Source organism: Egretta garzetta, unplaced genomic scaffold (assembly GCF_000687185.1).
Source record: "Egretta garzetta isolate BGI_Z169 unplaced genomic scaffold, ASM68718v1 scaffold251, whole genome shotgun sequence".
NCBI lineage: Eukaryota > Metazoa > Chordata > Aves > Pelecaniformes > Ardeidae > Egretta > Egretta garzetta.
Genome location: NW_009258952.1, coordinates 7,122,430 through 7,135,197, shown reverse-complemented (window position 1 = coordinate 7,135,197; position 12,768 = coordinate 7,122,430). Strand labels below are relative to the sequence as shown.

The 12,768-nt window shown below is 37.9% G+C and overlaps 1 protein-coding gene across 1 annotated transcript in view; it reads left to right on the top strand.

Annotated features, from left to right (window-relative positions):
• The window catches only part of CUNH8orf34 (chromosome unknown C8orf34 homolog), a 179,676-nt gene that overhangs the window by 143,760 nt on the left and 23,148 nt on the right, over positions 1 to 12,768 (top strand). Inside the window, exons 9-10 of the mRNA XM_009634463.1 lie at positions 6,450 to 6,535; positions 11,583 to 11,656. Of these exons, the coding sequence (XP_009632758.1) occupies positions 6,450 to 6,535; positions 11,583 to 11,656 (160 nt within the window). The remainder of the gene's footprint in view (positions 1 to 6,449; positions 6,536 to 11,582; positions 11,657 to 12,768) is intronic.

Sequence of the window (12,768 nt, the reverse complement as noted above, 5' to 3'; positions counted from 1 at the left end):
GCTTAAGTAATATCAGTTTGGTCAGAGAAAAGATCACTAAGAAATATGTCCTAGTGAACTGTGTTAGGAAAAGTAGATGTCATTTCAAAGATTTGCATATTGCGGAGAACAGACAGACCCTCCTTATGTAAGGGTCCTTTCTTGTGTCTACTTCTATTTAGCTGTAATTAGATAAAATTATGTAGCTAGCTCTAACTGTAATATTCTTGGCATAGTTAAGTAGCATGTGTTATAGTATCAAAAGGACTTACTGGTAAATTTCATAAATTAAAAGGGAAATGCTCTTACGTTTTCAGAGTCATCTAATGGGGAGTATGTTGCTGCTATGGAAATCTCACTGGCTTTAAAAAAGCTTTACACCATGTAGTCATTCATACTACTTATTCATTCCTTCTTTAGTACTAACAGAATACTCTTTGCTTTATGCAAATGCATGGAAGAAGCTGGCTCTGATTCAAGCAGACAGTACAATCTAGAAGCAAACGATGTGCTGGATGACCATTCGAGCCCAAAGCAAAGCTGATCTTGCAAAATGACTGTTCATACTGTGCCAATTTCTTTCCAGCTGCTAAGTAATGCTAGAAGAAAGATCAGGATGCATTCAGTGTTTTCTCCTTATAGTAATGATTGGATTGCCACAGGGATGTTATTGTGGCTTTGAAAACAGGGTGGGAGGATGAGGAGGTTGCTGTGAAGGGAAATAAAGTTAGTCCATGAGGCATTAAGTGCTGCCATCAGAAAAGCTCAAGAGTCTTTCTCTGAGTGCTAGAATGGGTCTTTCTGAAAGGTCAGGCACAAGAGAAGCTTGAGACTTCATAGCACTTGATCAGTCTCTTCCAATTGGACTCCACCAAACAGTCACTCAACAGAGCTCATCTACCAGGCAGGAAGCGCAGATCTGCGCTGAATCCTTAGCCCACCTGCACGGTATATGATGTCCCTGTCACTAAATTCATGTTACAGATACTTACATGCTGCATATTTAATCCCTGTAAAACTCCCCTGGAACATTCTGTCATCTTGAAAATGGAAATAAGTTGAAACATTTATGGCCATTAGTCTGCTTTGTTTCACTTTATTTTCAACAAATGGAACTAGAGTAGGAACTAGTATCTAATACTTCTCTGGGGTATTGCTTCTTGCACTGCCCGCAGGATGAAATCAATGAGTCAGTGAGTTGTTTTCTGCCTCTGTAATCATAGGCATTTATAAGTGTTTCATTAAGACTGTTGGTAGTTATGATACTGCAGAGCAATATGTTCCTAGGTGTTGTCAGACACTCAAAAATGCCAGGGAAATATTGAAGACGTTCCAAGAGAGGTTGTTATACTAGTCAGAATGGGGTTTTATGTAGGCTATTTCACACAGCCTCATTGGTAAGAGGCTACACAATGTAAATCACAGAGATAACCTCATTTTCATTTCAGTTTAGCAACTGGGAATCAAGTAATAGTTTAATTTTACTATTTTTTCATCTGGTAAAACAGGTGACTTCTATTGAAATATCAAATTGTAATATCCTCATGATATTGATGATGACATGCCCTGTTCTCCAATAATCTATGTTTTAAGAAAGAAAAACAGCCTAAATGCTTGAGTTCAGCAATGCACTTAACACGGGCATGATTTTAAATGAAAAGTAATCTAGTTAGATAGATGTGTTACTGAATCAAAACTGTAACACTTTTTTCGTATCACCTTTGTGCATGCTGAAATAATTTTTCATTTTTCTAGTGAAAATTTAAGATGGCTGAACTTTTAGACAAAAAAAAAGGTTCGTGTTTTTTTGGGCAGGTTACTCCCACTTCCAAATACAGCACCATCACTAATAGAATAATTAACATAGTAGATAAAGGCAACTTATATGGAAATAGTATTAAATCTTTGATAAGGTGATAAATCTTAAAAAATTGTAGAAAACATTGCTTTTTCAGATATTACGTCAAGAGGAAATATTTTCCTAATCTGAATCCTAAAGGAAGCAACATGGTTTTTTTTTTTTGCTGACTTTAATGACTGCCATTTCTCAGATAATACTGTGTGTGCTTATAGATTGATCATTCAGGAGCGTGAAAAGACCTTTTCAATGTAGTGAATGAAAAAAAATAATCTATAATTTCAAACTGGACTCTGTTTTTCCTATTTGCTGTTCCCTTCCTCTGATGAGGCAGTATAGGATTTTATTATGCTGTGACTCATTCAACGAATGTAGATGAAATAATTTTGTCCTCTTTTTGCATACTCTTTATTGTATCGTATTTTCTAAATCATACTGCCAGTACAACTGTGTTTCACGCACCCATAAGCTTGTTTGTCATGATAGACCTGGTATAATGCTGCTGCACCCATCCTGTAGAACTTATTCAGAATGTCCCTGGTCCTGAACTCCTTGACAGTTTTCTTGGAACAAGTAGTACAGAATGCATTATTTGGGTCAAAGGAAATTGAAATATTTGCCTGAAGGCTGTTTCCCTTTGTAGCTCCTGAAGTTCCAACATGCAGCTGGTTGAACGTAGCTGAATCATAGAATCATAGAATGTTTTGGGTTAGAAGGGACCCCTAGAGGTCATCTAGTCCAACCCCCCTGCACTGAGCAGGGACACCGCTAACTAGATCAGGTTGCTCAGAGCCCCGTTCAACCTGGCCTTGAATGTTTCCAGGGATGGGGCCTCCACTACCTCTCTGGGCAATCTGTTCCAGTGTTTTACCACCCTCATTGTAAAGAATTTCTTCCTTATATCTAGTCTAAACCTACCCTGTTTTAGTTTAAAACCATTACCCTTTGTCCTGACACAAATGCCTCTAAGCAAAAGATCACACTGTAAACAGAGTGTATATAGAAAAAAAATGCTGGCTATCAGGTATCGAGTTTAGACTCCCATTAAATAATGAATAGCTGAAATAATGTTTTGGTTAATAACTGAAATAATCCATAAAGTATTAGTAAGATAGTAATTTTTCAGTAACTTGGGTTTTTGTTTGGTTTTGGTTTTTAAGAGTACACATTGAAAATAACGACCAAGATTTTCAAAGCTAGCCACCAGTTTGGAAAAGCTCGACTCTTTTTAGAAAGCTTTGCAAACAAGTATGCGACTTTACATTGCTCTTTTTATAATTGCCTTTTCCAAAGCAGTGGATGAAAAGTTCCAACATGACATTTTGGTCATCATTTTACCTTTTTTTACTAAAGGAATTTCTATCTGGTATCTGGTAATAAAGAACCAAGTCTACCTTGAACTTTACACTTTTGTGTACAACTAGTCTGCAAAAAAAGGGTTGGAGATGAAAATGCTTTTGTAGCACCAGGGAGCAGATAAGTGGATCTCCTAGCTTAGGCTTTCCAACATTAATGATGCTTGCAGCACAGTGCCACAGACTTTTCTTGGAAGACTTTCAGCAAGAATGAACCAGGGAAGAAAGCAGCATAAACAAAGACAGTTTAGAAAAGATATCTCTAATCATATTATAATGAGCTTCTGAAGCATTCAGAAGCTCTCCTAGACCTGTGCTTCTTTCTAATCTATTGCTTAAGAATTTTTAAGTGTTTTCATTTTACTGTGGAGGTATCTTATGAATGGTATTACTATTGAAGAAGATATCGGAATAGTCCAAGTAACAGAATTCTTTTGATGAGCAATAGCATTTTTGACTTCTTTTGTTGCTTGAGTCACATTAGAATCTAACCCAATAAAAATCCTCATGTAACAAATACATAAATAAGTTGAAATTTGGATGTGAAAATGAAGTCTAGATATGTCAAACATCTTATCCAGCCATCCATCCACCCACCCACCTGGTTCACCCAGACATTTTGTGCTACAAAGGGAAATCATATGAAATGGCTTTTCTTACTAGATACATTTAAAAGGTTTTTTTTGCATGTTTTTCATGAGGCAGTGGGCTACTTAAATGTATGTAATTTCTAAAATAAAATGAGAATAATTTAAGTTGTTCATGTCTGGTTTGTATTTATGAAAGCTCAGAATTAGAACCTGTTATAAAACCTTAAAAATTCTGATGGGATAAAAGAAACAGGTCCTACTTCTAGGGACATTTTTTTTTATGACTGCAATACAAGCAGAGAAGGTTGGAGTAATTTTCCTTTTAATTAAACACAAATAAACTATCAACATGGCTGCAGAGAAGGGCACATCACTTCTGGTTCCTGAGACTCCATGCATATCCTTATAAGCTTGAATACATGCTTGTAGTAAACACATGTATGTAATGAAGGAAGACAGGTACAGTTTAATGCAAAGAAAAATGATGTGTTTTTTGAGATCTTCCTTTTTCGTGTGGTTATTTCATTTGCAATTTGTTTTCTCCCTACTTGAATATCTTTATGATAGTGGTACAAAGTATTTGGTTCTGTTTGACAGTCATGCTTAAAGAGCCTGTTTGACAAGCTAGGCTTTTAAGAATCGGTAACTAGAGCATTACAAAACAAGTATAGAGCTATAAAGGATTCATAGAAGTCATTTTCAAAATCAGGTTTATGGCTTCTAAGTTTTACACTTCTGTTGCCTCGAGGAGTTTTGTGTTCTGTGGAACTGCCTCCTCAGGTAAGAGTCATTATGAATTTACACTGAGCTTTCTGTCATAAATAAACCATCTCAGGGGCAATAAAAGGAGATAAAGTAATTGTGGAGAAAAGGGAATGGTTTTGAGAAGGTACAAACAAATAGATGACTAAAGATCAAAATATATTAGATAACTGTGAGAGTCATAAAATGTGAAATTCAGATAGGGCAGATATGGGGGGGGTTCTGCTTGGTTTCAAAGGTTAATTCAAATGTAGTGTAAAGCAGCTGCAGAGAGTGAGAATACAGAGTGAAAGGTACTTTTTTTAAGAGATAAGTTATTTCTTTCCCCAAGGTTTTACTTCAATGCATTTTTATGATTCCTGGGCTTTGCAAAATTGAACTGCATTTTTCATATTCTTTTCATGTCTGAAGAAATTCAAGGTAAGATAACCTTTATGTAAATGGCAGTTATATTGTGTTAAGAGCTACAAACCGTTTCTTCAGAGCAGGATCTGTAGTCAGGATTCGTAAGAGCCTGAAGAAGGATGGTGTGACTCTTAGGATGTTGATTTAAAAGAACAGATACAAGGACTATTTTTTGTAAATTGCTGTCAAGGCATTGCAGTTGGCTCATGTAGTGGGAAAGCCTGAAGATGAAGCCTGCTGTAATTACTGTATTTTTTCTTTTTAAAAGTAACAAAGGAGGAGGAAACAGTCTTGCATGTATTTCCCTGTGGTGGGTTAACCTTGGCTAAGGGCCAATCCCCCAGTCAGCTGCTTGCTCATTTACTGCCCTCAGCAGGACGAGGGGGAAAATAGGATGAAAAAGCTTGTGGGTCGAGATAAAGACAGGGAAATTGCTTAACAACTACTTTTGTGGGCAAAACAGACTTGACCTGGGGAAAAATAGTTCAATTTATTGCCAATTAAAATAGATTTAGGTAATGAGAAACAAAAAGGCAAACATTAAAACCACACCTTTCCTCCCCCCTTTCCCAGGCCCAACTTCACTCCTTCGCTCCAGACTCCTCGACCCCTGAGTGGTGGCAGGGGGGATGGGGAATGGGGGCTTCTGGTCAGTCCATAATGGCTCCTCTCTGCCCTTCCTTCCTCCTCACACTTTTCATCTGCTCCAGCATGGGATCTTCCCATGGGCTGCAGTCCTTCAGAAAAAAAACTGCTCCATTGTGGGTTCTCCATGGGCCACAGTCCTTCCAGGACATATCCGCCTGCTCTGGTGTGGGTCCTCCACAAGCTGCAGTGCATATTGGCTCTGGTGTGCTCCTTGCCATGGGCTGCAGGGGAGTATCTGCTCTGTGGTGTGGAGCACCTCCTCCACTGACCTTGGTGTTCCTTCTGCTCTTTCCCACTCTTTCTGTTCCCTGCTCTTCTGCCTGTGTGTTGTTGTTTGCTCTTCCTTAACTATGTTTTCTCTGACACCACCATTTAGGCTGAGGGGCTAAGCTGTGTCCTGCCGTAGGTCTTTTGGAGCTGGATGAAACCACCTGTGTCCAGTACAGGGCAGCCCTGGCCTCTGCTGACCAAGGCCATCCCGGTAGCCCCACTGCTGCCAACACCTTGTGTGGACACCCTGTACAGTCCTGTTCAATTAAAATATTTCTGAATATAGTAAAGGAAGCTTGCAGTTTCATATGCACATGATACCACCAAACCCCCACTGTTGTTAGAAATAAGTCTTACAAAAATACATAAGCTAGGATTCAGCTGACTGTTTCTTAGAGGCTAGTTTTGGTTATTAGACAATTTGGGATATGATTGAACCATAGATGTTGGCTTTTCAGCAAAGCTAGCCTTTTAATTAGGACAATGTTGTGAGTAGGGTATGCAGTCAGAGATAATACTCTTCTGTGTCTTATCTATGCAATATGATTGCAAATGTTTTTGTTCCATTTTTCCACAATTTAGATTGCAAGGAGATAATTTGGCTGAAAGGCCAGAAGATGTCTCCATGGTATCTCAAACATCTGAGCCAGCAGTGTCAGACTCTGATGGTAAGTTACATAAATATTTGCTGCTCATAAAATGCCCCCAAATGCCAACATCTTGAATTTAAGAGTAGAGTTTATGTCTGTAAAAGAAGATGAAACACTTCCAGAGAGTGTTCCCGGGCATTTGAACTTAATCATTTACACTACAAATCTGTTAGAAGATCCCCTAACATGGTTTTTGTCATGGCCAGTCAGCACTCCAGAATAATTTCTAAGCATATTTTGGGAGCTGCCTTGGGCCAGGATTCATTCTTAGTAGACAGTTTGTATGTTAGCATACTATTATGGATGAAAATAGCTTAATAGCATAGACATGTCCTGTTCTTTGCCAGTTGGCCTCTATGCCAAAGAATGGTCTTTGAAATATTTAATTTAATACTACAAATGCATCTACAGGATTCAAATAATATATGGTAAAAATAAAAAGAGTTATAGAATTTCTCCCCTGTTTTTAAACTAAGTTTCAGAAATGCTTGTCTGGTCTCTCCAAGCACCACTGACTAGAATTAAAATAAAAGAAAAAGGAGTTTATACAATAGCTCTAAGGAACATGTTTTTCTCCTCGGACAACAAACATAATCATACGTTGCGCTAATCTGCAGTCAGGGCACTCAGCCTTATTTCAATTTCTGCTCAGGTTTTTGAACAGAATAACACCTGAAATATAATGGAAAAGACACTTCCTAAGGGATATCTTGCCAGAGAATGCCCTGCTTTCCTATGAAAGATTAAGTTGATGAAAGTTAACTTTATCTTAGCTGTCACTGGAATGGAGACAGAAAAGAATAGAGGTTTGAACAGAGAATCTGCAAAGATAAATCTTTCAGGTCATTCCCTTACTGTTGGGCAAAACCAGCCGAGTCTATTAATTGGAGGAGTTGATTTGCAGTTTAGTCTTCAGCAGCCACAAAGTTAGCTATGTTGATTAATTAATACAAAACAAATCGGAACTAACTTTTGTGGGTTTTAATTATCCTACTAACTGTCTGCTATTTAGTGCTATTAGGTGTGACGGCAACCTGAGCTTTCACTTCTTTGTCTTGCCTCATTTGTAACCCAATGTATGTCAGCATTAGTAACTAGTATGTCTTTAAAGATAAATTTTTCAAACTGGTTTTGTGAGAGTGCATGGCTTCATGCAGTCATGCCATTTGTTTTTCCTTTTCACCTGCCATTGAACACTTTATAAAAAAAAAAAAATAATAGGGGATGCAGAATCTCAAAATATGATGTTTTTACAAGTGTGATGAAGTTCGTCAGCAAGAGACCCAGACTGGTGACTGCACTCAGGCCCTGTGAAAGGAAGGCGAAATTCTTCTGTTGTGAGAGTAATCCCCAGGGTGGGAGGCAGTGGTGCCTTCTTTGGGATAGGTAAGGGGATATGCAAGCATAAGATTATTGCAGCAGAAACAAGTAGAGGGGTAAGACATACATGTAGGAAAAAGTTCTACAGTTCCTGAAAAAACTTGTTTTGAACAGATGTCTGCCTTCCCTTTTCCTTCCTGTGTACCCTTGTTCTTGAAGTGGAAATATGCCCGCTTTGCCATGCTGTCTTCTGAGACTGTGGGCTTCAATAAAATAGTAAGCTGTTGCTACGTGGCAGAGGCACCAGGATTAAAGAAGGTGAAATAGTCAGAAAGTGCTGGATGCTGTGTAATAATGAAGCTGGATCTTCATGGTCCCAGAGTATGGAGCACAAGGGTGCTATAGCCATCGCAACTTAGACCGCTTCATATGCTTCTGGATACTCCATAGTCAGTATGGGTATAGAGAAGATGGAGAATGCTTTCCCTAAAAAACAATCTCCAATAAAAATGTAGGGAGTAAAAGTTAGATAGCTTGGTGGGGCAATGACATTTATGTTGTTATAAACACATCTGTCTTATGTCTGTGAATATACATGAACTTGTTAGTCATATAGATAAAAAATAGCAAAGCCCCTAGGCCAAAAGGACTGAGGTCAACAGTGAGGTACTGCCAAATTTCTGTCAAGAGGCGCTCTCAGAAATGTTCTGCCTTTCAAAATATATTTTTTTTCCTAAAATGTTGGCTAGTATTACATTTTGATTTGAAAAAAAGCACAGCTGTATTTTACAAGTAGGCACAGACTAGAAACAGGCACAGAACTCGGGCAACTGCCCATTCTATCAATCTTTCCTATAAATGCAGCACATTACTTGTTTTGTGTGCATCTGATATTTATTTCCAATAAATATTATGTATGAGAAGAAGGTGATAAAAGAGACTCCTAAAGATACTGTTAGAAAACCCTAAGTAACCAAGGCATCATGTTGCATGGAGTTTTTAGTTATGTCCTCTTAAGAATGTATTATATCATGAAAAAGTAACTAACAGGCTTCACTTACCAGATTTGTTTGAATTTATTTTCTGCTCTTAGTTATCAATACCAGTGACCTTACTGAGAGAAAACCATGCATTGGGAAGTGCTGATGTAAACCATTTGTTCAAAAATATGCAAGCAAGGTGCTGATGCACAGCAAAGTTGAGTGTAGCTTTCTTTAGATAATGATCTGTTTCTGGGTTAGTGGGAAATTGTTAAGTTGTTAGATCTGGAGCATCTCTCTTGTGGCTTTCAGATGAACTAGGTTCAGAAGTAATTGGCAGCACATCTGATCTAACAGCCCTTATAAATAATCCTTACTAAAGCAATTCCACCTAATAAAGCCAATGTAATAGCTTATGTAAAAAGATCATCTGCAGCATGAGGCGCTCTACTGACTCTGCTGGCAATCTGGATCTGGTTCTACAGTTGTGTTTGATCTAAGTAGTAAAAATGGAAGATGGGAATCAGGTCTCAAGATCGGAGAACGCAAGGCACTTTAACGCTGCAGTTTCTTTTTACTGTCCTAAACTATACCTCTCAAAACTGTTTCACTTTCCCATTGGACCACTTCACAGGAAAGAACTAAGGGAAGAATTTAATAGCTAGGTTCTTGATTTTGATTAGAAGCAGCAGCTTCAGTGACCGCACAGCACACTTCCCCTGCAGATGCCAAGCCCGTCAGGTTTGTCTCTTGTATCGGTCCTCCATTAAGCCTTGCTCTTGTTCTGTATGGATGGATGGGGAGAACAGCTGAGGCTTCAAAAGATAAGACACTGCAACAGGACTGATCCCGTAAAAATCTGCATCTGTCAACCCCCAGTCTGGTTTTCAGGTTAGGGTGTTGTAGAAGTCATCTACTACTGTGTGGGGTTTTTTTAATTTGGATATTAAGAAATAGTATCGCTAAAGGATAATTGTTCATTTAATCCCAGCTGCCTGTAAGTACCATAGGACCTTGTTTCACTTGTTTCAGGCTCTTTTGCTGAAAAGTACCTTACCCTTTGAGTGAAAGCCATGATATAAGGCAGGAAAAGAAGCCATTATTGCAAATAAGATCTTTGCAGTCAGTGCAATCTTGCAGAAGAAAGCTTAAAATATAATAACTTACTAGGGAGCAAACTCTTAATGTTGGATAAATGTGAAGCGTAGCGCTTCTAAACTTCTAAACCGCTCCTCAATTTGTCTGAGAGAAGCTGTTTGTGAAGTGAGTTGCTTTGCAGTGTATGCAGCTCCACATATTTCTGAGGTGTGGGCAAAGACTTGTTTCTTTTGTGGCTCTACCTGAAATAATGCAATTGGACTGAAAATGATAGATTACATGGTACTATGCCACAGTGTGCACCTGTGGTATTTCCTATCCTATTGTGTTATTAGATCTACAGATTATGCTGTGATACATAATATTTAGTTTGCTAAATGAATTTTACTGAGCAAATTTCACGTCAGTAGTTCATCCCCTATCAAACAGGAGTCACTGCTTTTTATTATTTGCAGTTAGCCAGCTCCTGTTTCTGTCCAGTAGAAACTAGAAAGTTTTGAAGAAACTAGAAACTACTTGAAGAATCTTGAAAAGACTAGGATGTGTGGCTTCTGCATATTTGTTTTTCCTTTAAAGTGCCAGTGTAGTAGAAAGTTCAAAACAGGCATTTGGATGTAGAGGAGATGTTTAAAATTGGGGATCTTCAGTAGAAACGGGAATGTATGAAACATATAATGCTGTTCCAGATGCAACTGCATGATGAGGGTAAAAAATTAATAAGGATGCAAATAAGTGGGAATTAGGGTTAGGAACTAGATACGGCAGTGGCAAAAATGGTGGCATCACCTCCCAATTCCTACACAGTTCTCTGACCACAACTTTGCATCATCATCACCTCTTCCTCCGCTTTCGTTTGTGTTCGCAATGAATGTGGTAACCATAGTTGACATAGTTCTGTATAGCTCTGTCTTTATAGTAAGTACAGTCTGGAAACATAAGGACCTCCCTGCCAAGTGTCTGAATAACAGCAGAACCTAGGGAAGATCGGGGCATCTTGTTTTCTGAGGCTGCTTAAGAAGAGCATCTAAGTGCCTAGCAGCCTGTTGGGCAAAGAGTGAAGCTGCATAGTGTGTTAATTGGAAATTGCTTTCTCTGACATAGGTACATAAATTCTGTTTTAAGTCATTACTTATGTGTCAAAGAGGCATTCTAGGCTTTTCACCAAAGCATGTTGTTTCACAAATGTGGCAGTGTGGGCAAAAGTGATAGCTTGCATGGCTTTAAAACATTGCCTAAAGTGACCAGAACTTCTTACTCCAAGGATTTTAACGATATTCTAATTAGTTTAACAGAATTAATTAAATTTAATTTTATTGATTTTATTAAAGCTGAAGATCCACTACTCACTTGTGTAAAGAACAAACACTATTTAGTTTTAACAGTAAAAATAATAAATAACCTATGAGACACCTTGGCAGCTGAAGGAAGTTTGCTTATCACTCTAATCATGTTAGAGACACTGTTCCACACTGCATTAAGCTTATAAATTAAAATCAGACATGAAATCAGACATAAATTAAAATCCATTGAAGTGTAACTGAAAAGCAGTGCATTTACAGTAGCCACATTTACCTTCCCAGCAGTTAATTTATAGGCATTTTATTTTCAAAGTGACTAATGCTTACTTAATTAGAGTGATTTACTTCTCTTCTACCTCTTTGGAACAGCTCAAGTTCCCGGGGTTGAAACTCTTACGGAAGATATTGATGAATTTCAGAGTGCCTCTCAAGTGGCAGGATCTGTAAGTATCCTTCCTTATGGATAATCTTGTAATTTTTAAAAATTATATTTTGCATGAAGATAAAAGCTGTGCTTGCCAGCACTGTCATCTTAGAGAGAAGAAAACTTAATTTACCTAACCCTTCTGAATTTTTAGTTCTCTGGCTGGTTTTATTTTTTTAATTCCAGGAAGGGTGATATTTTGAAATAAATTATTATCATCTCATACCAAGCCATATGTTGTTGCACTTACATGTATAGCTCCCATTGAAAGTGCAGTCATTTTATACTATGTCTGTATATTCTTAAAGGTTAGTCAAATAGCCATTTTACCAGACAATATTCACTTTTGCAAAATCAAGAGAATAAAATAATTCAAACTCTGAATTTCATTATGAAATACAACATTATAATATCTCAAGTATAACTTAGCTTTTTGGTAACATTTTCTTGGAAACTAATAAACAAGAGATTATTTTAAATGTATGGCTAGCATTTTTTTAAAGAATGCAATATTATGCTTGGTAATATTTTCACCAGTTCTTTTATTTTGAAATTTAAGAAAATCTTTGCAGATTTCCAGTTTGCATAAAATATAACCAGCAATAAAATAGTTTTTGAAAACTTATATAATCAGAATTTTAGCACTAGTTGTATTGCATCAGAAATTTTGAATATAGGTTAAAGAAGGGATTGCTTTTTTTCTAAGGCAAATAACTTGCCAATAGTTGTTTCTTTTCGCAAAATTTTAGACAGCTGTAAGAGGGTACATTAATTCCTGTTCAACTGGAGCAATAGTGGTTTATAGCACACTTCAGTGCTGATAAAGTAAGTGAAAAGAAGGGCTCAGTATTTGTTAGCTAAGGAAAAAAGGGCAGTATTAAAGAAAAATGACAATGCAGGCTGATACTGCAGTCTTTCAGGCAGCTGATTAAGGACTACTAAGAAAGTACTCAGTCTTCACTGGCAACCTCTCTCCTCACCCCTCCCGAGTCGATGGATGGCATGAGGGGGACCGGGAGGGCAAAACCCCTCCTGCTGTAGGAGAAGACCAGGTTCGTGACCACCTGAGGAACCTGAATGCACACAAGTCCATGGGACCTGATGAGATGCATCCCAGAGTCCTGAGAGAAC